Source organism: Alexandromys fortis, unplaced genomic scaffold, assembly GCF_014885135.2.
Source record: "Alexandromys fortis isolate MF-2015 unplaced genomic scaffold, M_Fortis_MF-2015_v1.1 scaffold_132, whole genome shotgun sequence".
Lineage (NCBI taxonomy): Eukaryota > Metazoa > Chordata > Mammalia > Rodentia > Cricetidae > Alexandromys > Alexandromys fortis.
This window is the reverse complement of record NW_026068055.1, coordinates 1,477,709-1,505,219: the sequence shown is the minus strand read 5'-3', so window position 1 is coordinate 1,505,219 and position 27,511 is coordinate 1,477,709. Positions and strand designations below refer to the sequence as shown.

General features: G+C 38.9%; 1 protein-coding gene across 1 annotated transcript; it reads left to right on the top strand.

Annotated features, from left to right (window-relative positions):
• The first annotated feature begins 2,043 nt into the window (after positions 1–2,043).
• Positions 2,044–25,531, top strand: Hapln1 (hyaluronan and proteoglycan link protein 1). Its single transcript, XM_050119854.1, has 4 exons — positions 2,044–2,143; positions 18,505–18,876; positions 22,523–22,825; positions 25,242–25,531. Exons 1-4 carry the CDS (start codon positions 2,044–2,046, stop codon positions 25,529–25,531), a joined length of 1,065 nt encoding a protein of 354 aa, XP_049975811.1.
• The last annotated feature ends 1,980 nt before the right edge of the window (positions 25,532–27,511 follow it).

The window sequence follows — 27,511 nt, the reverse complement described above, 5'->3', positions numbered from 1 at the left end:
AGTGATTTCTCTACCTTTGCTCATTTACCAGTCTTCTAGAATGCCTTTCATTTTTGTTTGTTAAAATTGCATTCTTCTTTTCATATTGTCTATTTCACGTTACAACCTCTCCCCCGACTCCTAGAGCAAGCAGAGAGCACAGCATACCTCTAGTAGTGCTTGATTATTGCTTCATATCTGTATAATTATCTCAATATTAAAAATTACAGACATAAAGTTGCCTATCTTCTAATTATTTACACCTAAAGCACAGTTTTAGGTTGAAAGTGAGAAATATTCATTAGTTTTAATCTTCTGGACAAAGTCATAGGTACAAAAATAAATTTTACAAAATCCTCGGGGAAACAAAGTTCTGGAAATAAGATTAGTAAATAAAATGAAGAGACCACACCTGGTTCCCAATACAAATGAGCTGCATAGTCACCATCTTCTTCTTGTGTGTGACATTAAGAAAAGAAATGTTAGCAAATATGAAAGACTAAACCCAGAGCAGCACAGCAATAGCAAGGGCAGTTTCTTCTTTTTTTCTTTTTGATTTATTGAGACAGGGCTTTGGAGCCTGCCTTGGAACTAGCTCTTGTAGACCAGGCTGGCCTCGAACTTACAGAGATCTGCCTGCCTCTGCCTCCCAAGAGGTGGGATTAAAGGCATGCTTCACCACCCCCAGTCAGTTTCTTAATAGAACAGCAGAGAGGTGTGCTCTCAGTCCCAGAGAGACCTGGGGAATTCCTAGAGAAGCAGGAGACAGTCAGGTGGGGGCATCGGGCTATGGAGTATGCTTCTCCCTCAAGGACCTCCAGGAGCAGTCAGGAAACTCATTAATATAAGTATTCCAGGGAGCCAGGCTTTCCTGGAAAAAAAAAAAATTAGTATGAGAAGCCAGAACTCTGCAATTTCAGTTTTAAAAATAGCCAGTGTTATTAAGGCTGCTGTGTGCAGGGGAGCAAAAGAAAGTCCTTCTTGATGTTTGCCTCAGCTTTTACACTAGAACAGAAACTACACTGAAATTCTTCCCTGCAATACTGCGAATGATGAAAGGTTTGTATTGCTTGAAATTACCTTTTGGTCCTTCGACCGAGAAAGTTTCAGGGGAAGTGTTTTTCTGTCCTCTCCCATGGAGTCAGTCTTTGATAAAGGACAGGCAAGGGATGGCGCTGCCTCTTTTGCTCAGGATCAGAGCTTGGTCTCCCTTTTTATTTCAGCTCCTCATTTGCCTAATGGGCCCGTGAGTCTGGCAGGGCCATTCCCTGCAGGGCTCTGCTGACTGCAGAGACCCTACCTGACACTCCATGTTAGTGTGTCAGCACTTTAGCTCGGAGTGAATGAAAATCAATCTGTGTGACTGTGGCGGTGTATCTTGCACAGACCTAATCTGGTTGTCCAAATTTCCAACTCTTCACCCTAGCCCCCAGTGTGTAAGATGGTAAGTGCCTCTAGCGAAGGGGCTGCTTAGCAAAGACTGATTGTTGGTTTTGGTTTTGATTTTTCATCCTCTTTTCTATCTGGAAGAAGCAAATTAACCTGCTTAGGAAGCCACGTGTGCAGTGAAGAGAGTGTCAGGGCTCGTGCAATATCCCGTATTTGCTCTGGTCTAAGATTCAGTTTTTAATTAGGCTGGCTATCATAAATATTCATAAATACATATGCCAAATTGCTCCTTGGTTAACTTATACTGCAAACACAGGGGTTAATGTTTTAAGAGAGTGCTTGCCTCCGTACTAAAGCTCCCTCTATCTCTCTGTGAGTCTTCGAGCCAAAAACACAGTGTTTTAAATTTCCAGATCCACAATTCTGCAAAGACAGAGTTAAACACTGTTTGGACTCTGGCTGCCTAACAGGAACTGAAATGTTTCAAAGCTCGGTCATCAGCTCTCAAAGGCTGCCAGAGGAACTTTCTGAACAGATTGGGTTAAATATTTTTACAGACCCATTCTACGATGATAAGGCGGTAATAATTTGTGCAGTGCAACACTCCAAAGGGTGCCAAATTTCTCAAGCCTCTTTGTATGATCCTCAGAGTGGAGAAGGGTCTGAGCTACAAGGATGAAGAGGCTCCTTCTCCTGGTGCTGCTCTCAGGCTGCTGGGCTGATCACCTTCCAGACAGCTACACTCCGGATCAAGACAGAATCATTCACATCCAAGGTAAGAAAAGCACAAGTTCTCAAGTGAGCATCCCATGGAATGCCAGTGATTGACAGTGGGATGCAAGATGCTTGTTCTTTCTGTCCTGCTGCATGAACTTTTCCTTTCCTTTTCTGCTAATTAGTAAACATGTTTCTGGTGGAGGGGATGCTTATATATGGTGGGGGGCATTCATTATAACTCGGGAACAGTTGTAAAAGTTGAGCATTTTAAGAACAGCTGACTGTAGGGAGCTGGTGCAGTTAACTGCAATTGATATCTTCAAGTAGAATGGAGTGTGGGAAGTTCATGTTAAAGCAATGGTAAGGAGGCAGCCACAAGGCAGAGGAGTTTATGATGGAAGGTCCTTCTGTCACAATAGTTGCTTAATGATGGAGAGAAGTACTGCAAATGAGGGAACTATGTAGCTTACCCCTAGCTTCTGTTAGTTTCTGGGTAAAGCCTTCATTCCCATGGACCAGTATTCTGGCCCTGCCTATTTCTGTTGAGCTCAGCTGAATCCTCAGGCAGAGAGCTGGAGCAGCGCTAGCGACTGCAGTATAATGCAGCTCTTTCGTCAGCCTAAGCTTCTGTTGAGGGACATCCTGCAAAAAGAAAGCTGAAGACTTATGCAATAAGGAAAGGCAGGCCAAGGATCAATAGCCTCTCACCTGCCCTTGGATGCTAAATAGTTAGAGTAAGAATTACACAATGTAAGAGTTTAAATATATGCACTCTTATTCATTTTAGATAAGTTCAGTTAGGGAGCCAGAGACATTATAAGTTTGCTAAAAGACATTAAATAGCTGGTTAGAATTTCAAGGTCAAAAGAAGTGTGGCTTCGGAGAACTCTGATTGCTGTTGAAAACCAAGACTTGTAAAGGTCATTTGATAATATAAATCTGGTAAATATTGTCCTATAAATGTTTTGGAAGTCCAGAATAGAATTTCTAATTAATATGTCTCTGAGTGTTTTAGGAACATATTTTTCAGTTTTGTTTGCTTCCAGCAGCTTTATTTTTCACTGTTGAAGCATAAAAAGAAATTATATAATCATAAATTCTCCTTTGCAAGCTGCTGACTCAGCTGTTTCCTTAATGTATGTATTAGAACCAAAGCTCCTGCCCGAAGGCTGAAACGTTTTTACACACTGAGATTAAAGATGAAGAATAACATCCTTTAACTTTTAGATACAGAACTCAATGCAAATGGTAATGCTGAATCATTAGCAATAGCAATTTTAAATCTCATATAAAACAGTCTTTGTATAACTGTGTTTTAAACTTACAAGATATACTCAAGTTATATTATAAACCATGCAATCCAGCTAGTCTATGTGAAACCCAATGAATGAAAATATTATTTTAAAAACACACTGACATTTATAAACAAATTCATATTAGAGTAAGCTATTTAAACAAGAAAAATTCCTGTAGCCCTCAAAATCCCATGTGTTCTGTTAGAATTTAAAAAGGCACCTATCCCTAGTTACCTGAGCTATTCAAATGATTTCATACACTTTTGATTTCTTTCCAGAAGTCTTGAGAGTCCTCTTCATTTCAATTGGTAAATTCGTATTCTTAGAAAGTCTAGGCTTCCCTGGAAGGATTGCTTAAGGCTTTCAAGTGATACCATGCCTGTATTCACTGGTACAAATAACACTGAAATATGGCTTGGGTCACAGCATTGTGAGGTCATCCTCATTTAAATTCATTCATTTTTGAATTTATTCTAAAGTTGTCCAAATAACCATCCCCACAATTCCCTCTTTCTTCTCCCTTCCTTACAGCACTCATGCTGAAGTTTCAAGCTACAGAGTCCTGGGAACCACCTCCAGGGGCCAGTGGTAGTTTTACTTGTCCTTCCTAATACAAACGTAAACTTCATAGCACAGGAAGGAACCGTGAAGGTAGAGACCCTTCATTACACACATGAAATACTTGATTTCTTTCTCATTTTAAACTTTATTTGTAATAACCCAGAGGAATTAAAGGAGCTGAAACTCTCACAAACTGTTATGAGCCATTTGTATTTCAATTATTAAACTGGCTAGCTGACCCTCAAATTACTGAATTGTCGCTTTTAAGGAGTGTGATTTCACAGAGGTAGAAAAATGTTGAGAATTCACATTATTATTAAAAAGTATTTTATATCCCTTATTCATCATTGATATTCTATTTTATATTCCAAATTCCAAGACCAAATAATATTGAAGAAATATTACATATAGTCCTGAGACTCTCCTCAGATGCCTCATATAAACAGGACATTTGACTGATTCATTCTTGATCCTCTCCCATCACAGCTACCTAGGTGCATCTCTGGTGGCGTCTTCACGGCTTTGTTGCAGTCTTTATAGGGATATAAGCATGGGAAAGTTTAGTGTGGCAAGAAGAGAAGGAAAGAAGGAGGGAAGAAGAGGAAGAAAGGGAAAGAGAGAGAGAAAGAGAGAAAGAGAGAGAGAGAGAGAGAGAGAGAGAGAGAGAGAGAGAGAGAGAGAGAGAGAAGACTGAGGAGGAAAGGAGAAAAGACAGGCAGGAAATCAAACTCTGAGCACAGAGCAGGGATCTCCGTTGGTAAAGTGCACACTGTAAAAGCATGAGGCACTGACCCCGAGTTCCCCAGGACCCACATGAAAGGCTGGATGTGGAAGCACTTTCGTAACCCCGGCACTGTGGGAAGAGGGAAATCGGAGACAGATGGATTCCTGGAGCCCACTCACTAGCCAGCCTAATCAATGAGCTCCAGATTCAATAAGAGATCCTGTCTCGAAAACATAAGAGAACACACAAACAACAGCACACACATTCACACACACACACACAAAGAACTACTGGTTATGCATACATGTATATGTATATATGTGTATGTATATGAGCATACCACTCTTACTTTTAAACAATCTATTTATTCAAGTGTTTGCCAAACACTGGTCAGCTTTCACAGAGACAGCACCTATACTGCAGAAGGATGAATCATGTCAACAAACTTGTTCACCACCACTGGTTCAACACAAGTGATACAGTAGAAGAAAATGAAGAGCAAATAGAGGTGAATAGATACAGAAAAGGAATCAGTCACAAAAGGGTCATGTTTAAAGCTCTGTATCCAAATTCATTGAAGTTTTTAATTTCTAGCACTTTAAACCCATAATATGTAGCTTGTAAATATTTTTTAAGCTTGATATGAATAATATACACTGTTCTCTGCTAGCTGTCAATTGAAACCAGTAGTTTTATACAGATACAAAAATCTTCTTTTTTAGTGGCAACAAATTCATATAGGATAGCCTTTGCATTTTATGCTCTTTTCCTTGGGACTGAAATTTTAAAAAACTATGAAAGAAATCAAATTATTAGAAAATGCATATCTACGAACAAGCAGATAAATAACTAGTATTATTGAAACTTGAGGAGAATGAATGTTGATTCCCTTGCCTAACCCTTACAGCATGCTTATTTCCTATCTTACCACCTAATGAGAATATTTACATTTCTTTATTGTTTCAGATCTTTACTTAAAAATAAAGTGAAATCTGTTATTTTAATCAAGTCATTTAGAATATAAACACTATCAAATTCTAAGAAATTTAAAAAGTCACTCAAAGATTATTAAACAATTAATCTCTAGGAAAAATAAGATCATTATTATAAACAATATTCCAAAATAAAAATATTGAAAAACTAAATACAATTCCTTTATAAAAACTACCTCATTTGTTTTTGTATATTTTAGATGGCCATAGTGAAGTACTATTTACCACTCTAGTGATGGTGGGACCTGGGAAAATGGAGTCAATAAATGAGTTGGACTAAAGTCTCATGCAATAGCCAGCATCATTCAGATCATCAGACAATTTACACTCTGAGAGTTAAGCGGCTTCACAAAGTGTTCACTCACAAAGGCAAGCCACACGGAGCAGAAATACGCTTTTCCACAGGGGCACATGAACAGATAACAATAGCCAGTTGTAAAGAATAATATGAAGTAAACTCACTCCTATCCAATACACCTGGGAGGGGCACGAAAGCAAAATCTGAAAACAATTCTGTGTTCTTGAATAAACTGACATCACAAGACTCTTTCTTATCTTGGTTGCTTGGAGGTTTCTCACAAGCACTCAACAATGTCCTCACACAGAATTGTGCCCCAACATCTCCCCATTTTTAAATCTTTTTTAAACGCAAGATACCTAGAGTGGTTTTGATTTAATGTTGTGGATAAATCTAATTGTTATTTGATGTGTGAATAGCCTATAAGCAAGCGCTTTATAATATTAGGACAATGAAAACATTGTGTGCAATACTCTGCCACCAAAAATGGATCCAAACTGTGTCTAGTACTACTGGTTACATTATTATATTGAGTAGAAAACTCTAGAGAATAGTTTGAAAAGAGACCCACATGATTAGAAGCTCTGGTACCTTGTAAAAGTAAGCCCGTGTTCTCCATTTAATAAGAACACAGATGTTATGTCATCCTATGTAAATGAGAAATGATACAAATCCCAAGGAAAAAATGAACATAGTCCTTTTTCTCAGATGATAGTCCCAAGGTCTGACCATGAACACAGGGGTCATTATAAGGATAAGAGGAGTTGAACTCATCCAATCTACAAGTTGAAACAAAGGAGAATGAAGAACATAAGACCAATACATGTGCTCAGAGACACTCATTGCAGATGTACAGGTTAAAGCAGCTAGGATTACCATAAAGAGATTCTCAGGAGACATAGGACTCTGTGCCTTTCATAGCGTAACTTCTTCCTTAGTGTATGTAGCCTTGACTTGACTCCAGGTGGGTAGACTTACTTCTGATGGTATACTCAATATCTCCTTTTGCCCTGGAGCTGAAAGTTTGCTAGGTTTCTGGTGACTCCCATTGTCTCTGCAGTTGTCCTTGATGCCCCAAGGCTGGAGGAATCAGAGAGGAGCCCCCAGTGTTTCAGTGGATCAGTCTTCTGTGAGTATCCCCATCTCCTCTCTTCGCAAAGGGCAGGTCTCTGTTAGTGGCACCACTATTTTACAGCTCTACTTGGAGGTGGGACCTGGAAAATGGCTCTGATATATGATATAGATGAAAGTTTCTTGCAATAGCTAACTTTATTCAGGGCATCAGACAATTTATACTCTGCTGGTTAAGAGGAGTTCCATGAATAAAGTGTCCAATCCCCAGGGCAAGCCTCATACAGCAGATACATGCTTTTCCATAGAGGCATATAAACAGATAACAATAGTCAGTTGTAATGAATAATCGGAAATAAACTCATTCCTATCCACTAAATTTGGGATGGGCATGAAAGCATAATCTAAGAACAATTTTTTGTTTGGAAGAAAATGAGGTCATAATGACTTTTGTGTTGTTTCTTGGAGCTTTCTCACAAACACTCACAGGACTCCATTCTTACACTGAGCTCCCACACAGACCTTTAGATACGTGGAACCTTTAGGAATCATTATCCAATATTCAATCCAACTGGTAACCATTTTGCCTGGCTTTTTACATACATTGGCTGCTTGGCTTCCTTGTAGAGTCAGCTATTACTCAGTACTTGTACACACTCTGAGTAGCATATCACTTTATGTCCAAAGACATACTTAAAGTGTGTTGAACCGAGTAAGTCAAACAAGAATCCACCCCACCTCTTCTACTCTTCATTCAAATGGGACATAGATATCCTGAGAAACATAAACACCCCAAAGCCACAAAGGCATCATGTACAAAGCCTGCTAGGACAAGAATCTTTTTATTATAGTCAGATGTGTAGACTATGTGAGCAGGATGGGGAAACGGGAAAGAAAGCCTTACTGTGTTTTCACAAAGCGTTTAGAAGTTTCTCGTCAAGAAGGTATGATTTAAAATGAGACTGGAAAAGTAAACAAAACCCCGACTACCATAATTTTTCTGTCATCCAGGGTTGCATTTTACATTTAGCCAGTGAAAAATGTTTAAGTCTTAAGCAAAGGTATAATCTGTTATGACTGCCTCTTTTAAATGACCGTGTGGACAGCACACTACAGTGAATGGTCCATGAGTCAATGTGGGGTAGCCCTTTGGAATGTGTTGCTTAGTTTTTGTCAGTTTGACAAGCATGGCTCACTTGGGAGCAGGGAACCCCTGCTGAAGAGCTGCCTTCATCAGAGTTGCTTGTGAGGTTGCTTGCAGGGCATCTTCTTGATTAATAATTGATATGAGAGAATGCAGCTCACTGTAGACAGTGCTGCCCCTGAGCAAATAGTCCTGGGTTGTATTTAAAAAAAAAAAAAGCAAGCTGAATAAAACACAGAGCAAGCCAGGAACCAAAACCCCATGGTTTCTGCTTCAAGATTCTGCATTACATCCTTGCCTTGGCTTCCCTAGAAGATGAACTATAGCATGTAAGCCAAATAAATCATTCATAAGTTGCTTTTGGTCACAAGGTCTTACCATAACTACAGAACGTACCTAGGATATTGAGGGTCTTTAAGTAGTGTAGATGGGAATTCATGATGGTACGAGTCTAGATGAACTGTTAATTTAGTGAATGTAGAAGCCAGAATTTACTGATAGAATAAATGCAGAGAATATGTGAAGTGTCTTAATTGTAGGTCATGGGCTTTATATTGAGTAAATGAATGGATGATGGAGGTAAGGCCTAGACTGATAGAAATTCATAAAATGTGTTTGGCCACATAATATATGATTAGAAGGTATATGGATTTGCTAATTTATAAAATTATCAGTATGTGTTACATTTATAACTGAATGATATAGGTCCCCACTGATTCTGGGACTAGACAGTATAGTCTTTGGAGTGAGAATACACAGGCAGAGGTAAGAGGATGCTTTGGATATCATCACTACTAATAAGCTGAGTAAGGGAGTAAAAAAGACATGTATTTGCTTCCAAAGGCTCAAAATCCTCGTCTTTAATGCATGTGAATTTTTTCTCATTATTTTTAATTCTAAATTGGGATGGCAGCACATTCCAGTAATCCCAGAATTTGGGAGACAGGTTAAGAAATCATGTTCCAAACTTGCCTGGATATATATAGGGAAATCCAAAAAACAAAAAAAAAAAAAACCCTCTAAATCTAAATTAGCTACAAGGGACTAGAAGTAGACACTTTGATATTAAATATTACTTTTCTAGCCTGTGCAGAAAATCCTAAGGCTTGCTGTTTCCCAGCCTGTATCCCCTAAGATGACGTTGGTAGGACCCATATCCACTGCCCATTTAGAACAAAGTGTGTGCTCCCAGACTGCATATAGTCCTTTTCACATATCCTTTTACTATCCTGTCATTTTTCTAACCCTTGATCAACCAAAGCATTTGTGCTTGGCTTGTGCAGGAGTCCCTGCTGGAAGGCAGGGAAATGAACTTTGAAGGAGTGAGATTGAAAATATCTTTAAGTTTGTCTTCATCAAACTGGATCAAACTTCGAACATTTATTGCCGCATATTTAAACACAGTGTATTTGGAAAGAAGTTTCCTGGTGTAAAACAATCCCTATGCACAAAGACGCATAATTATATTGAAACTCAACTCTGGCCTGATCTCAGTCATACTGCTAGCACTGAGGTCATTTGGGCTATTAGTCATCTCTGTTTCTGGTGTGGGAGCTAGGAGGACCCTCTGGCTACACACAGATAATGTAAGGGTCATTTCGATTACTAGCCACCTCCAGCTTGGTTGTGAGGGCTTGATGTGGTCTGGCCCAAGAGATAACACAGATCAATGGGCTGTTAATCACTTCCAGATACCAGCCTTCTGCATGGAAGAAAAGGTTTTACATCTTTTTTTTTCTTTTTTCTTTTTCTTTTTTTTTTTTTAAGAAGAGAATCCTGTATGCTTAGCATTCCTTGTGTCCCTGGGGATCTGTGGGCACAAGAACCTTCATGCTCCCAACAGACTTATATTTTTCTTTCTTTCATCCCTAAACTCAACACCTAACCCCACTGAAGGCTTAATGATTCATGATTGTTAGCAAAACAATAAAGCCTCCTAAATAATTTTCTAAGTGCTTTTGTATTCCTATGATATCTTTCATTATGAAAAGCTGTTGATCTTATCATTGTGTACAATTGAGAATCCTTTCTAAAGTCAGTTGAACATCTACTTCCTCCCATAACAGAAACTTTCTGCCTGGAAACAAGAGCTTTGAGTTCTTTACTTTGCGACATAATAGAAGAGTTTTAACAATTAGGAAATAGGATAATCTCAGATATTAAAGAAAACAACACACACACTATTGTTCCAGTTTCTTTATAAAGTTTGAAACACATCCTGCTAGTGACCATCTTGGGAAGTATATTTATCTTTTTTCTCATCTTTATTAATTCCTTGAGAATTTCATGCAGTATTCATTGCTTCCCTCTCCCTGACAGATCCACACTCACCTTCTCTACCCACCAAAATCTGTGTCTTCTTTCTTTTTGGTTTTTCTAAACAGGGTTTCTTTGTTCTTTGTAACTACCCCGGCTTTCCTGAAACTCATTTTGTGGATCAGGCTGGCCTCGAATTCACAGCGATCGACCTGCCTCTTCCTCCCAAGTGCTGGAATTAAAGGCATGTGCTACCACCACCTGGCTTGTGCCCTGTCTTTTTTGAAGGCCCATCAAATACAGTTTCTGCTGCCTGTATACTCCTCCACTGGTATATGATCAATCCACCATAGGCCTCCTTCTTAGGAAAACTGATACTCCCTCTCCCAGCCTCTATCAACTACTAATGGGTCCTTAGCCAGGGACCATGGCCTCCTCTCCTCCCCATGCTGGGATTTGTACTGACTAAGTCTGTACAGGTCTTGTGCCTGCTGTCACAAGTGCTGTACGTTTGCATCTGCAACTGCCTTGCTGTGTTCAGAAAACATGTTTGCTTAAAGTCATCCACAGCCCCTACCCCTTAAAAACCTCCCCACTCCCTCTGCTGCAACGATCCCTGAGCACTGAGAAATACATGTTCCATTTATCTTAACAGTATCATTCAATACACTGATGAATTGTCCCAATTTGATTTTTTCCTCTCTTCCTTAATCTTTCTATGATACCCTGATTTATTTTTTTACAGTCTAAATTAGTAAGAACTTAATGCTAATTTTTTTACCTGTTATCCACTGGTAACAAAAATGAATTTAAATTCTGAAGGTTATTAACCAGAGACAAGAATTCTATAGGTAACAAAAATACTAAAACCATCTCTTGCTCTGAAATAAATAACAGATGTCATGGTAGAATGCCCGTGCATCAGCCTTGACATGTACAATCTCTTATCTGTAGAAGGATGGAAAGCGAACCCTATCATCCCATCTATTTCTCCCCAACAGGGATGCATCAGTGGTGAGTCTCACTAAAGTTGACAGAGACTAAGCATCCTGCCTGAGGCAGGTGCTTGTCAGCCTTTGAAGCTGAGATTCCCCGCTGAGCAGTCTGTTCTCTCTTGAAAGCCAAGCTCTCAGGGGAGCCAGACAAGCTGCTTGGAAACGTCCCCACTCTTGAGGGAGGTACTATTCGAGTGAAGGCATAGGTTAAAATGGTCGACATTTTATTCCACTCGTTGTTGCTCCAATTGTTTAGAACTGTGTTCCAAATGAAACAAATCACTCTGAAAAGTTTAGTCTTGGCCCTGAATAGAAACGTGCCTCCAGTCTGCCATGGTGCTTTAGCTAAGAGTAAGATCAAGGGGTAGAGAATGCTGTGAATCCATCCCAGTAAAGATTGTCTGACACCTATGAAGAGACTGAAGAAGGAGCAGAAAGAAAGGGTATTATAGAGAGATAAAGGTGAGAGGGAGAACCTATTTATAGTTTGACATTCATACATTTATAAAAACAATTTTTAGGCGTTTACACACACCCTGTCCCACTCTTTTACCCTCCTTCTCCCAGTAAATTCTCCCCCTACACATGTCTTCCCCGACATTCACGTCCTCCTGTGTGTGACTCCCTGAGTTTAATTTGAATTTTCTACCTGAGCATCAATGGGAGGTTCTTTGCACAGCAAGAGCAACTTACCAGAGGTAATACCACGGAAGGAAAAGAAACCTCACACCCCATCCGCTGTCAATTGCCAGTGGGCCAGAAGAGCAGGGTACATTCTCTTGGAGGTTGATGGCCTTAGACGTCTCAGCAGGAGGACTGATGAAGTGCTGGGTTTTAAGCTGACTGATCCTAGAAACTCTTTTCTGGAAGAGCCTGGAAAAGTAGAAGGTCAGATGTTAAACACACCAGACTCGTGAGCACTGGGCAAATGTTTCTTGTTTCTCCGCACAAGTAACTTTAACTAGACACTTGCTTAGTCAGGCGTTAGCAAAGATTTCTGTATGTTGAGTTTAAGTAACCTAAGGATCCCAGGATGAGGTTGTCTTGTTCTCCTGTACTTATGAGGAAACTCGGGGCCAGAAGGAATAGGCATCATGATCTAAGAGTCATAGCCCGCGTGCTTAACTAATACCTTTGCTAGTGAAAAAAGAAGTGGACATAATTAACATAGGAAAGTAAGAAGCCCACAAAGAAGTCTATTAGTAAAACGGACATAAACCAACTCTTTTTATATCTTCCTTATACTAAAATATGAAGAAAATAGAAATGTAAAAGGCAGAATATTTATTAATATCTTAACACAGATTTAGGTGTAGATCTCAGAATCGAGATTTTTACAATGCAATTTGTTTGACTCCATAGGGTTCCTCTGGGCCTCTTGATGCTTAGCTCAAGCAGAAAGGCTTTCTCTTCTTGGCAAAAAAAAAAAAAAAAAAAAAAAAAAAAAAAAAAAAAAAAAAAAAAAAAAAAAAAAAAAATGTTTTCAATATTGCCTTAAATGCACCTTTAGGATTTATAGTAGCAGTGGCATGTGTCTTAACTTCTTCCTGTGAAGTTTTCAGTAACAATAACATAGCACACACTCATGATCAGAATACTCCCAAATACTACCTTTCCGTGTAGAACGATTTCCCATCACTGCCAGTTTAGCCAGAAAGCAAGGGAGGAAGACCATGGTCTGAGTTCCTAGAGGGTGCTTGCTCCATAGCACAACCACCAAAACTGCGGGTCTACCCTGAGAAGTTTGTAAAAATACAGTTCTGGATAATTCGGTAGATTAACAATGAAGAATTGGGTGCAAAGACTCTGCGGTTGTTAGAAAAGGACCAGAACATGGAGAGGAGGCGACATGGATGCAAGGAGCATGATCTGGACACTTGTGTAGTTTGAAGTCAGCGCTGCTAAAGATGAAAAACAGCGGCAATCATTGCCTGAAAGGGTGATCTTCATTACCCTTTTTTCAGCATTGGGCCTTCTGGCTATAATTCAAAACTAAACACCACAAGTGTTCTTGGAAACACTGCCTTTAAGGAGTAAGAGAAATGAAATGAACATCTTTAAAATCTTGCCTTGAGAGATCAGTTTTGCGAAGAGAGCAGCGGGCCTTCCTGTAAAAAAAAAAAAAATAAGTGGGGGGCTGGAGAGATGGCTCAGAGTTTGAGAACATTGCCTACTCTTCCAAAGGTCCTAAGCTCGGTTCCCAGTGACCACATGGTGGCTCACAACCATCTATAATGAGGTCTGGTGCCCTCTTCTGGCCTTCAGGCATACAAACAGATGGAATGTTGTGTACATAATAAATAAATATTAAAAAAAAATAAAAAGTAAATAAAAAAGTGTAATATTTATTCATTACAATACACCATAATCACACCTGGTGGCTTCTTGTATGTCTTTCCTGAGGTACCACAGACAAGAACTTGTGGTTTTTGTTTGTTTATTTTGATTTCTGTATGCCCATTTGTTTTATTTTTAAAGCTTTATTACTTAAGAAATTCATCAATTTTTAATTTATTTTCATATCATTGTTAAACATTGTGTATATAAAACACATGTATGAAGTTCAAAGTTTTCAAAACATGGAAGTATGTATACAAACAGGCAAACAATTCCCCCCTACACACACACACACACACACACACACACACACACACAACACATACAATTTTTCTTCCAGAAAGAATTTTTAAAACTTTGTTCAAAGTCTTTCAAATAGCTTGCAGTTGCATCTTTGTCTATGTGTTTAGGAAACAGGAGAAATCAGCTTTCTATTGTATGTGAGGAAAAAGTTCAGTGATGGCCTCACAGTCCAGTGGAAGCAGGTAGTGGCACCTCATTGCATACATGAATGTGACTTGAAAACATGTAAGTATGTATATGTGTGACTATACACGTGTGTATTTATTGTCACAGATACCATATGGAGTCAGATACCGAAAAAGGTAACCAGGTTATTGTGTTGTTGTTGTTCTGTTTGTTTGTTTGTTTGTTTTGCAGAGGTGTATATTTAATTCCCATATTTGGCTATTTTAAATAAGTGACCACTTTTTTTTAAAAAAATTGTTTTAAGATATCTAAAATTCTGAAACTTGTTAGATCCCATACACCAGGGTAGAAAGTAAGCGCCCAAGAATTGTCATCTTGCTTGACTGTCTCAAAGGGATGCGCTGTGACTCACAGTACATTTCCTATTTTTGTTACCTGGGTTTCTCTCAACATGAATAAATTACATTCAAAACAGTTACACTTCTAATAAAACTAAGAACAACAGTTTTAAAGCTGTGTTGCTAATATTTCTTTCTACATTCGTTTTCAACCTATTGTTTAAAGATTTCACCTAAAGCACATGGCAAACACAAGGGTCACTGCTGCCACTTGGTGTGGCTGAGTTTATGCTCTAGGTTTCACAGCAGTCTGTAAAACAATAACAGGTACCCAGCGGGCCAGTGCATCCCCAGTTGGCTTTCTCACCATGCCCTGCTCTTTCCCCCTGGGGAAGCTCTGAGCTTGGAAGGGCATCAAGTCTCTCAAGTCACGGTCACTCACCATTTCTGTTAGAAACAAGTAATTTCATCCTTAGAAGACGCTCTTCAAAACAGCTACGTCCCCCACTGGGCATCTTTAATTTCCCGAATGACCTTTATGTTTTGAGTAAACAGCCTCATTTAAGGACAAGGACTTCAGCTTACTTCAGAGTTGTATGACTCTAGAGTGAAGACAAGAACAAAATAATCACATACACGCAGCTTTATTTTATTTATTTTTTTCATTTTCTTAAGAAGAAGCAGTACTGATTCTGAAGATCAAGGTTTAATTTTATATTTTGCCTTTGTGATGCTGTGAGACCCTCTGCCCTGCCACTCAAAGAATTTTGATTGATTCATGAATATATCAGACTAAGCTAAGATCTGAAATCTCATGATCAATACCATGTGGTGGAGGCACATACCTTTAATCCCAGCACTTGTGAGGCAGAGGCGGGCAGATTTCTGAGTGTGAGGCCAGCCTGGTCTACAGAGTAAATTCCAGGACAGCCAAGTCTACATAAAGAAACCTTGTTTGGAAAAAAAAAAGCAAACAAACAAAAATAGTTTAAACTCCATGATCAGATCCAAGATTCTTTTACTTTTGGCAACCCTGTCCATTCTGCCTTCAGCTCTCTTGAATCCTTTCTGATGCAGTTGTCATTTCTTTCTCATTTCCTTGCTTGATGTGTTTTCTATCTGGTCCATGTGATGGGGAAGCCTGGTGACAGGACACAGAGCCTGGTGACAGGATTCAGCTAGGTGTTCTCCAGCGGTAGACATGGTGGAGCTGAGCTATAGTAGGGCTTTGAAAGAACGCTGAAAAAGTCTGACTTGCTAGCCAGGTTTTATTCCCCAGAATCTTCTCGTTGGGTAATAGATCCTTTTCTCCAGCCATGCTCAGTGCTTTATAATCTGCAGTAGACATTCTCTGAAATGTAAAGCCATCGTCAGAGTTATGGGGTTTGGGTTAATAAACACTGATGGCCATTCATTATCAAATGTGCTAGGCATCCTTCTTAGGGATATTTGAATTTCAGGCAATTCACCATTCCCATTAAAAAAAATAAGAACCCTAGACTTTCACACAGCCTGGAAAGAAGGTTAAACCCTGAAATACATAAGTCAGCTTCTGCCCACAGGAAATACTACAGAAAAAGTGTTAACAGTTAAATACAGAAAACATAGAAGTCTCAGTCCTTGGTATAAGTGTTTTGTTCTATGCTCTGCTATTTTTGAAACAAGACTTTGTATTCATCTTGAAACATTTTACAATTGCACTAAACCCACAAATTCCCAAGTCCCTTTTCTGTTTATATATAAAAATATAAACAGCTTGAATTTGATATATTCTTCATTTTTTACCTGCTTGGCTCAACAACATGACAAGCAGTTGGTACAGAATATCTATATATGACAAGTCTGCTTGGCACTGGGCAGACACTTAGTGAAAGCTGTGCAGCAGACACCCAGCATTAGTGCCAGGGGCTGTATTCTGACAGTGCTCTAAGTGTGTCGTGTGTGCAAGGTCCACTATGTGACTGCTTCACTATCCTGAGTTCATCTGCAAGGCACAAGCTTAAGGGTTGCACAGCGAGCCCAAATGATACCGTTCTACACTGACACAGTGAGACTAGGCTGGGGGTCTCTATCCAATGAAAAGGCCTATTCCTATGTGCTGCTTTGCCCTTTATATTTGCAAAATGGGTGTTGGTTTTAACTTCAAATGGAATAACTTGTACAAATCATAAAACTGAGACTTCTTGTGGAAATGTGCAGTGTTTCTGTTTGTACTCAGAGTCCAGCATGGTGTAAAGTCCAGGTGTGTCCTTCAAACACTTGGCATCTATGTCCCTTATGGTCACTGATGGGCATAGTCAGTCAGCAGAATCTTTTCCTACCCTGAGAAATATGGCTAGAGATGTTTAGATGGAATTTAGCTACAGACTTGGGATATTGTGTGGAGCAAGTATATGTGTGTATTCATATATGTATACATATATATGCGTATGTGGGGTAGGATAGAAAGAACAGTTGTCTTTTTCTCTTCAGATTCTCTTTTGCTAAATGAGATAATGATTTAATTATATAAAAATGTTTAATGTACTATGTTCATGATTCATTTTAACTAACTACTCTATAAAGTCATTCTTCTCCACCTACAGTATCTACTGAAAGTAAGAACATGGATGATTTTGTTACACTGTTTAGTTTCTGAGGATTGGGGCTCACTTATATAAATATAATGACGTGCTCAATTTTGAATATCCATTCTGATCACAGTAACATCAGACTACCTGATTGTGGATATTTTAATATTGAATCAAAACTTATTGTACATGTGTCAATAAAAAAATGTTGAGCTCTGTCTCAAGGTAAATGGTTGTTCTTGGTGATTTGTACATCTTAAAAGATTCATGTCCAAGGATTGCTCAGTAGCAATTGCCCTAAGGCTGTAAGGACTGCCAAGCTATATAGAACGAAGCTTTTATTGTTTAAAAGTTGTGCAGACAAGAGGTATGTTTGCCCTAGAGTTCTTACACCTTTTCCTTTTCATATCTCAAGAATCCTCAGTAGAATATGTCAAGGTCAAAAACATAAAGTGCTAACCAGGGAACCCCAGGGAAAGCGAATCTCTGAACATAACAGCTGGCTTTCTAAAAGCAAAGGCCCTGCTGACTTGGCAACTTATATTGTTGTGGTGCTCTTTGGAAAGCCATGAAGTCCTTGACAGGTGAAAGCAGAAAACAAAAGGGCAAGAACAATGAAGGCAGAAGTGATAAGTGTAAAATAATACTAGCGAGCAAGGGAGAGAGGAAAGAAATAGAGAGGAAGGAGGGCACCTAAAAATACAAAGACTGAAACAGTTCCTTCATGTTAGAAAATAAGTATCATTTTCAGCACACTTGAAACTTTCAAAATTTGAACAACGTATTTCAAAACTTACCACAGTTTGTCACCAGCATTAAGACTGCCCTTCTAATGCCCAGTCTCTGTTGAAATGGGATGCATGAATGTTGATTGAAGGGCTCTAGAATAGCACAGTACAGACGTGCACATAAACGGAAAACATAAATGCAAAAGTGCTCGCATGGGACTGTAATGATAAGATGCAAGTGAACTGTGTTTCTTTAAAGGTTTTCTATCAGGGTATTTCAGACTTACTGCACTAGAAAATCTAGCTGGACTTACTTAGCTTTGAAAGTTTAGGGGTTCATACTGATTGTCAGGGAACTGTGTCCCTTCTCGCAACTTTTCATCTAATTTTCTGGTATTTCAATAAAGAAAAACGGAATCAAAACAATATTGAGAACCTACTACAAAACCGTTAATATCATTTGAATCCCAGAACTTATAATGATTGATGTGCATATCATTCCCAGCTTAACAGTTTCTTACAGAAACTTCCTGTCTAATAGAGATATCTTAATATATGCTTTAAAGCAATGACGGAGAATGGTGTTCCCTGTCACATGGTCCTTTTTATTATGTGAAAAAGTATGCAAGCCCTTGAAATTATTTTCTGCTTCCCCATCTTGCTTTTTTGTTGTTGTTATAGCGGAAAATGGCCCCCGTCTCCTTGTGGAAGCAGAACAAGCCAAAGTCTTCTCACACAGAGGTGGCAATGTGACGCTACCGTGTACATTTTACCGAGACCCTACAGCATTTGGCTCAGGAATCCACAAAATCCGCATCAAGTGGACCAAGCTGACTTCGGATTACCTCAGGGAGGTGGATGTCTTTGTTTCCATGGGCTATCACAAGAAGACCTACGGTGCATATCAGGGTCGAGTGTTTCTGAAGGGAGGTAGTGACAATGACGCCTCCCTGGTCATCACAGACCTCACCCTGGAAGATTATGGGAGATACAAGTGTGAGGTGATTGAAGGACTGGAAGACGATACTGCTGTGGTAGCACTGGAGCTGCAAGGTAGGCATTCAGAAAACCTGTTAACTTTGAAGGAATATCTAGTCACTACTCTTTTGTTTTCATGAGATGACTTGTAGTGGTTACTGCAGTAATAATGTGAGGACCCAAAAGTCTAAGCCTAGCAAATTTTTATTCTTTTTCTGCATATGATTTCAGCTTTCATGTTTGAGATGTACTCAGAATACTTCTTTGCAAGATTGAAGCTATTTACAAGGAGAAACGTGTAATGAAACTGAATTAATCATTTTTGGAAATAGCCTTATGCTATTCAAAACTTAAATCCCGTTTTATGGTTATTGAGAAATTCTAATTAGATTCTTTTTGATTACGCTTCTAAAATTATCTCCATTTCAAACTAATAGTAAGATTTGTAAAGGACATCTGCAGTACAATACATGTAATTGTATTCTGTAAAATGTCTGCAAAAATTAATTTGACAAAAAAAGTAACCTCTGGGTTTACTTAAATATTCTGGCAAAGGAGTAATTCTTTTAATGGCCTAAGGTCTTTTAGACATCAAATATCAAATAATAGAGGCATTTGGGGAGGATTTCTATTTTTTTAATATATTGCAGTCAATAGGTTCAAAAGTCACCACGTGGACAAAGCTATACAAGCAAACGTGCTCTTGCCTTTATCTTGCTTCTTCTCAGTCATCACTCTAAGAAAAGGTTTGTGCTGAGAGTTGTACAGTTTAAGCCGTCTTATTTTCCTGAGTTTCACCAGTGTTCTATACTGAAGAATGAAACTGACTGCATTAACAGGCTGATTTCCTTCACAAAATCACAGATCTGTGTTTGCTAGAAGATTTTATCCCATCCTAGAACAAATTGGTGGCTTTTGAAAATGATAACACTGAACACTGGCCCTCCTGAATCCCGCCAGATTCCATTAGGCATTTAGAGTTTCGTCAGTTTCCTCTTGCTGATGAAACCCAGCATGTAAAGAAGTTCAGTGTGACATATAGACTGGTGGGCCTATTAATCCTGACATGGGACGCATTTTACTTTTAACTTTTTTAAATAAAAAGTTAATAATTAAACTTTTACAGAAAATAATAAAATGTTAACAAAAGGCTTGTGACTTTCTAGAAAGACTATGTGACATTAAGTTAAAATAGAAAACAACTTAAAAATAAATATAGTATATTGGATTTGGAAATAAATCAATCATATTGCAGATAATCAAGGACTAATGAAAATTTTCTAGTGCCCATGAGAAACACCATGACCTATGACACACAATAGTGAATTTAAATCTGAAAGATTTCCTGGGTCTTTAAAGCTATTACAAATTAAAGCATCCTATATTTTCCACTGTTTCCATTATAAACCATTTGGAAAAGAAGAGGTGACACAAATTGTTTCTATCTTCAGATAAAGATGTTGGGAGGTTTTTTGTCCCTTGAATTCTAGCTACCAAGAGAGTCATTGCGCCATGGATTATTATCCTTCTTGGGCACACATCTGGGATTACTAAGAAAAGAGAACAAACGATATGAGGTACAGAAAGTACTGTAGAACTTCTATTCTGGGGTACACTGTGGTCCCAGTTGGGCAGGGGCAGGGCATCCTTAGAGCCATCTCCAGGCTCTTTCTCCCACTTACAGCAGCGGGAGTCAGAGGTTTGCCTTCTTCCTTTGGCTCTGGTCCAGCTGACAGATCCCTCAGCCAAGAACCTGAGAAAGCAGGGTGAGATCAGAAAGCCTTCTTGGATCCTCGCCTGCAGTAACCTGCGCCAGCTGGACTGGTCTAGAGGGACAAGGGACGAGACTTGATTTAAAGCCTCAAAGTCCTCTTGTAGAAATGTCCAGGATCATTTATAAAAGAACACGCTGGCCATGCCTGGTTGTTAGAGAACTGTACACCATCTTGAACAGGATCTACAGATTTGTAAAAAGAACTTAACGCCCATACAGTTACCCAGGGAGACAAGATGCTTGCATTCCATCTGCTAAGATACTAATTAGTTGTAGTAATATTTCTAAGAATGTTTTCTCTGGATTATCTTTGTTTAACTATAAGGTAAACATTTTGACAGATGCCTTCTTTAATAAGCAGTAAGTGACACAATCTGAATACTTGGGTATCCATCCAGTTAAAAAAGAAAAGTATATGAGACAGCACTCAATCTCCCCCAATAATTATTTGACCAAAAGAAATGCTTTCTGAAGACCATTGTGTCTTCCCAGACACAGTCAAATGCCAATTCATGGTCTTTGCATTTACGAAGGGATTGTTCTCTGAAATACTTGACTCTTCGGGATTAACCAGTCAGTTAATGGATGTACTCATCTTTCATGGCATGAGTCAAAGGAAACATTTTTTTGTCTATTTATATTGAAAGAATTTTGAAACCTTGGCTTTAGCTTGTAATATAATATATAAATAGAGAAACTAAGAATGAAACATATTTTCAGTAGTATTATTTTTATTCTCAATTGGCTTTGCTTGCCTGGCCTTTACATAAGTAATATTAGAAATGTATTAAGTAGAAGCCCCTGTTTTAACTGTTTTAAGGTCAGGAAAAAACAATTAAGGAATACATTAAAGTTGAAACAAAGATTTATAATGCTTCTCATGGGGTATGCCTTACTAGCACAGAATTGCCTTATTAATATAACATATAGCTAATGAAGCTTTTTTTAGATATGCACATTCAAGTTTCTCCAAATAAAAATCCCAAGGAGACAGTCACTTCCTTGCATGGCTTCAGGAGCACATGTGGAAATAGATGGATATGCATATTTGAAGCATTCAACATATGTCTTTATTTGAATTGAAAACTACAGGAAACTACTTGCTAACTCCATAATAGTAATGAATATTAAAAAAATTTGAATTTTTTAAAAAATATCATGTACAAGCATCCCCCACCACCCTTACTATTTATTATTGACTTTTCCCTTTCTAGAAAAGTTCCACAGCATCTCTTTTGGGGTTTATATTCAGTAGCAGGAAACATGTTTTTAGGACACTACATAGACACTATAACTCAGGGCTGCATCTCTTCCAGAAGAGAGAAATTTTGAGCATAAGTTGAGCTCTTGGCAGCAGAGGCAAATCATTGAAGTTGTCAGTCCAAGTAAGAAAGAGCAAATTGTGTGATGCTTACAATAAAGTGTGCCACAAAAAGGGGCTGTGAGAAACTGTTGAGAGCTGATAAAACCTAGTTCATCCGGGAATTGTAGTGATAGGAGTGGCGGGGCTGCTTTCCCGGCACCCAGCCGCCCGCATGGCTAGCTTATGCCCGGAATAATTACACGGAAACTGTATTCTTTTAAACACTGCCTGGCCCGTTATCTGTAGCCTCCTATTGGTTAGCTCTTACATATTAATCTAACCCATTTCTAATAATCTGTGTAGTGTGTAGCCCATGAGCTGGCTTACCAGGGAAGATCTTAACCTGTGTCTGTCTGGAGTGGGAGAATCATGGCGACTTATGACTCAGCTTCTTTCTCCCAGCATCCTGTTCTGTTTTCTCCGCCTACCTAAGGGTTGGCCTATCAAATGGGCCTAGGCAGTTTCTTTATTAGTAAGAAATCACTCCCACATCAGGGAATCCCACATTTTCTCCACACCTATCTGAACATGAAAATGCTCAGGGTTCTAACACTAATGACCCTTCCCTTGTCTTCTTTGGACAGGTGTAGTGTTCCCTTACTTTCCACGGCTGGGACGCTACAATCTTAACTTCCATGAGGCACGGCAGGCTTGCCTGGACCAGGATGCTGTGATTGCGTCCTTCGACCAGCTGTATGATGCCTGGCGAGGTGGGCTGGACTGGTGCAATGCTGGCTGGCTCAGTGACGGATCTGTGCAGTACCCTATCACCAAACCACGCGAGCCCTGTGGGGGCCAAAACACAGTGCCTGGTGTCAGGAACTATGGGTTCTGGGACAAAGATAAAAGCAGATATGATGTTTTCTGCTTTACATCCAACTTCAATGGTAAGATGGTAGCTGCGTTGCCTTCCTTTCTAGTCCAGATAACAAGTTGTATTAAAACACTGTTTGGATTTCTGTGTTATCTTCGAAAAACAAAACTAAATAGCAGCAATAAAAAACAACCACATAATGTATTACTATATTTTAAAAAGATGGATAAAATATTCTTGAATCTTGAATGTCATATTTTTTTTAATATCTACATAAAGCAGACAAAGCTACCTTCCTCTGGTTCTCCTACAGTTTAGCCATTCTGATTTGTGAAGCGGCTGAAGCTGTTGTATGATATGTGCCACTTTGCCATGGTGTACTATCCCTGCACCGTTGATCTCTTTGCTGAAGGCAGGAGCTTCTCTGCCATGCATGCCCTCCCTTGCCCAGTCATGGTGTTGTTATCAGCAAAGTTCAGGCCAAAGGGGAAACTGAGCAAGACAAGTAAAGTACAACTAGCATTGGGAGAGAAAGGTGGGTAAAGGCTTCCACGATGTATGACTGACTCACGGCATTCCTCCCATCCAGCCCTTTGGGCATGTCGTCCTGAACATAATCTCAGGGACTATCATAAAATGAAAATGCAGGATCCTTTATTCAAAATTGATTAATAATTTTAAGGCATATTATGGTACAAGCCTGTAATCTCATCATTTGGTAGTCTGAGGTAGGAGGACTATAAATTCAAGGCCAGCCTGAACTATTCAGTGACATTGTCTCAAATGAACAAAGGCAAAATCAAAAATCACCCAAAGAATTTTAAGACTGCAGAACCTCAACACACACATGGGGCCTTGTTATGATTTAGCCAGAGCAAATGCACAAGTCACATGCCTGTGAGTCAGACTCTGAGCCCATATTTTTATATATTTAAGGGGAAAACCGAAATGTGTGGTCACTATGCTATCTCTTTTAAAAGAGAGAAACCAGATGGGAAACAGTTTTATTTTGCTGACCACTTGGTCACTGTCACCCAGCAGAGCTCTGACTGTTGTAGCTCTATCTGTCACAGTACTGAAGTCGTTCATGGTGCTGAACAGATGGATATGCTGCCCAGGCAAACTTCATCCTCAAACACGTAGAGGTCAGACTTGAACTGATGTACTATGGTTTGCTGATCCGTACAGTTGGCAGACTTAACTCTAGTTAATGAATGTTGTAGTGTCTTCTATGCTTCTTCCAAATCTCATTAATTTAGGGAAGAAAGAACCGTAGCATTAGTTTAGACTTTGGCTGCCAATCTTGGGATAGGAAGGGGAGGACATCTCAGTTGTAAAACACTTGCCTCCCATACAGGAAGAGATATGTTCAGTTCTAAAAACTCATAATTGAAATCCCAGATATTGTACTGGGTGCAGTTATAATCCCAGCAATGGGGAAGCAGAAACAAGGGGATCCCTGGGACTCACTGACCAGCTAGGCTAGTTTTTAATGAGAGGCCTTGTATCAAAAGACATAAAGAGCATTTCTAAGTGTGACACCAAGGATGGTCCCTCTAGCAGCCATGTGCACATATTCAAAACCATAAACAAATGTACACACACACACACACAAGAGCACCACACTTAATGAGGGCTAGTGGACACTACATTATATGGTGTGTCGGATAAGGAAATGTGATATTATACTTGAAACTAAGACAAACGAAAATATATTCAGCAAATGCTGCTGGAGTCAATTGATAATACAGTTTGTAAATTTTATCATATTTCACTGTGTTAATGGGATCCCAGTAACTAATACTGCAGTAAGTGGTTGGAAGTAACAGTGTCCCTATGCGATGAAGCAGCAGCCTGGGAAGTTGTTTTAAAGCATCCACAAAGGCCTTGACTACTAAGGGAGTGCAGGCCCGGTTTGCATTCAGTGAGCGTATCATTGATGGCGAGTGACTTCCTGTGTTTGATGCATTTTTATGCTACACGCTTTGGTTGAGAATAAGGTCTTATTGATACCTGTAATGAAAAGAACTTGAGGGCTTTTGATTTTCTTAAATGGACTTTTATGTCAGGAACGTTTTTTGATCCTTTCACATTCAAATTTTGCCTCTCTAGAAACTCGTACTGGGGTTCAGTCTTGCTACAAGTAGAATTTCAATGGCCCTTCTTTCGGTGTGGAATTCTGTCTTCCCTAGAATTACAGAAGGGCTCTTTTAGTCTCTAATTAGCTAACAGAAACTGCATCTGCCATTGCCCTTCTCTTTTTAATGCTATACAAGGGCATGTGTGAGCACATGCCAAGAAGCAAGGGGAAGGTGAATTTATTTCATCTAGAGTGACCTATTAATATGACATTGAGATGGCAATGCTATGTTCTCCAAATTTCAGATGTTGCTCTGTGCCTCCCCACTGAGAAGCACTTTAGCTTTTGGCTCCTTCCTTCTCTGTGGTTCTGTCCCAGGCTGACTCACTCTTTCTCCTTCTCTCCACAGGCCGATTTTACTACCTTATCCACCCCACCAAGCTCACCTACGATGAGGCGGTGCAAGCTTGTCTCAATGATGGTGCTCAGATTGCCAAAGTGGGCCAGATATTTGCTGCCTGGAATCTTCTGGGCTATGACCGTTGTGATGCTGGCTGGCTGGCGGATGGCAGTGTCCGCTACCCTATTTCTCGGCCAAGAAGGCGCTGCAGTCCTACCGAGGCGGCAGTACGTTTTGTGGGGTTCCCGGATAAAAAGCATAAGCTGTACGGGGTCTATTGCTTCAGAGCATACAACTGAGTGTGGCCTAGGAAGAGGCAGTTCTCAAGTCAGAGGGAACACGTGAAAGTTTTTCTGTTTTTGTTTTTGTTTTTAATATGAACTCATGCAAGTTACCAAAACTGTGATAACCCTTTTTCACTTACTGTAAAGAGTTGCTTTCATGAAGGCCAATTCATTCATTTGTTTTGTAAAGCTATCAGTCAGTGTATATTATAAATTAATATAACTATAAGGGAAGCTAAAAAAAAAAAAACAGGCTCCAGAGCCTGTTTTATGCTACATCATCCCAACAAAATGCCATTTCATGAATGGGGCATGCAATAGTCTCATAACCAGAATTGTGTTAGGGAAAAAAAGCAGCAACTTCCACAAGCACAAACTTTACATGTTTCTACAACTTTGACATGCACTCCACTAAACAAATTAGAACAGCAAATCTGAAATACATAAACTGGGATTCTGGGAGGTGCAAAAACTCAGTTTCACAAAAGAATAATGAACACTTTTCTAAAAATTAATACTTCAAGTCTCCAGGATCTAAAAAAGTTTACTATTTAAAATTCTACCTTTTTGACTAAAAAGAAAACCATATAGATTCAAATGCATAATAATAAAACCACAGTTAGAACTCCTAGATCAATCCATTTATATGAAGTATAGAATTATATACACAGATAATATTTTACCAATGAGAGATTGCTACCTTCTAATTAAAATTACCTATCAAAAAGAATTATTTTATCATTTTTGAGTAGCTTCACTGAGTTATATTTAAATTCTAAGGGATCTTTGCTAAGCAGTATTTAGAATTTACTCAGGGCAGTTGAAAAGATAAACTGCTGGACAGAAAAACATATAAAATGTAGCAGCTTGATTTTATGTTAGCTTATGAAACATTGTCTTATAAAATAATTTTAACCTATTTAATATTTCTCTCTTATTTACATTATATGACGAAAACCATCCAAATGAATCAATAACTCTACACTTGCTTAACTAAGAAATCAAGACTCAACATCCAAAATTGTTGTCCCTGCTTGCATACACAACAGAGACCCCAAATAGGAGCTGTGTTTAGGAGGGAAAAGTAAGATCATGCAGTTCTAAAGAGTCTTTCAAATAGAAAATAGAGTCACTGCCAGTTTCCTTTCTGGTTATCATTTGGCAGAAAAAAAATACTGATACTCACATCAAAGACTTTACAACTTCAAGCTTTAAGTGAAAAGTTGAGTTCAGGCTCAGAAAAAAAAATGACTTTCAGTATTAGCAAGCCCAATCTTAAATAAAGCTTTCTTTTTATGACTGCTGAGACCCCACAGGGACCAATATTTGTATTCAAGTAATTTTCTGATTTCCCATTGTTTCACAGAGAATTCTGGTGAGTGGGTCTTAGTATAATAATCTACTTCAACATAGCTGATGTACTGTCCTCGATGTTTTTTTTTTAATGTAGACTCCCCCCCCCCAATGAACATGACTAAATAAATCTGTTTCCTGAATTGACCGTGGTTGCATTTAAAACTCTGTAATAACTAAGCTTAGTCTATAGGCTTACATGTGTGGAAGGCACAGAGCAGTTTGAAGTCCATGGAATCATAACTATCATGATATACTATCTAGATAAAATATTATAAGTAAAACTAGCTCCTTTCTTTCAGATTCTTTAGTCTTAGAGCATGAGGATGCAGTTTTAAGTTAGGATACACAAATTACACAAGACTTTAAGGTCAAAGAGATGATGAGGCTTCATACAAACACTGCTGATTTATCTCAAACTTCTAAACTCAACACATATTGAAGATACTGAATGGTCTAAAATATAATGAATATTTTATTTAAGCAGGAGACTCTGAACACCTTATGGCAGGTCTATGCTCTTTAGAGGAAGACCATACTTGAACAATTATTACCTATATTATAGGAATTTTGTCAGAAATGCAAGTAGGAAAATTTTATATTGAAGTGGGTGCATTCTTTACAGTTATCTTCATAGAATTC

Excerpts from the sequence above, each read along its gene's own strand:
- Hapln1 (XM_050119854.1), top strand. The coding sequence starts at position 2,044 with ATGAAGAGGCTCCTTCTCCTGGTGCTGCTCTCAGGCTGCTGGGCTGAT. Across the intron at positions 2,144-18,504 it reads CAGAATCATTCACATCCAAG|CGGAAAATGGCCCCCGTCTC; the intron begins GTAAGAAAAGCA and ends TTGTTGTTATAG. Across the intron at positions 22,826-25,241 it reads CTTTACATCCAACTTCAATG|GCCGATTTTACTACCTTATC; the intron begins GTAAGATGGTAG and ends TTCTCTCCACAG.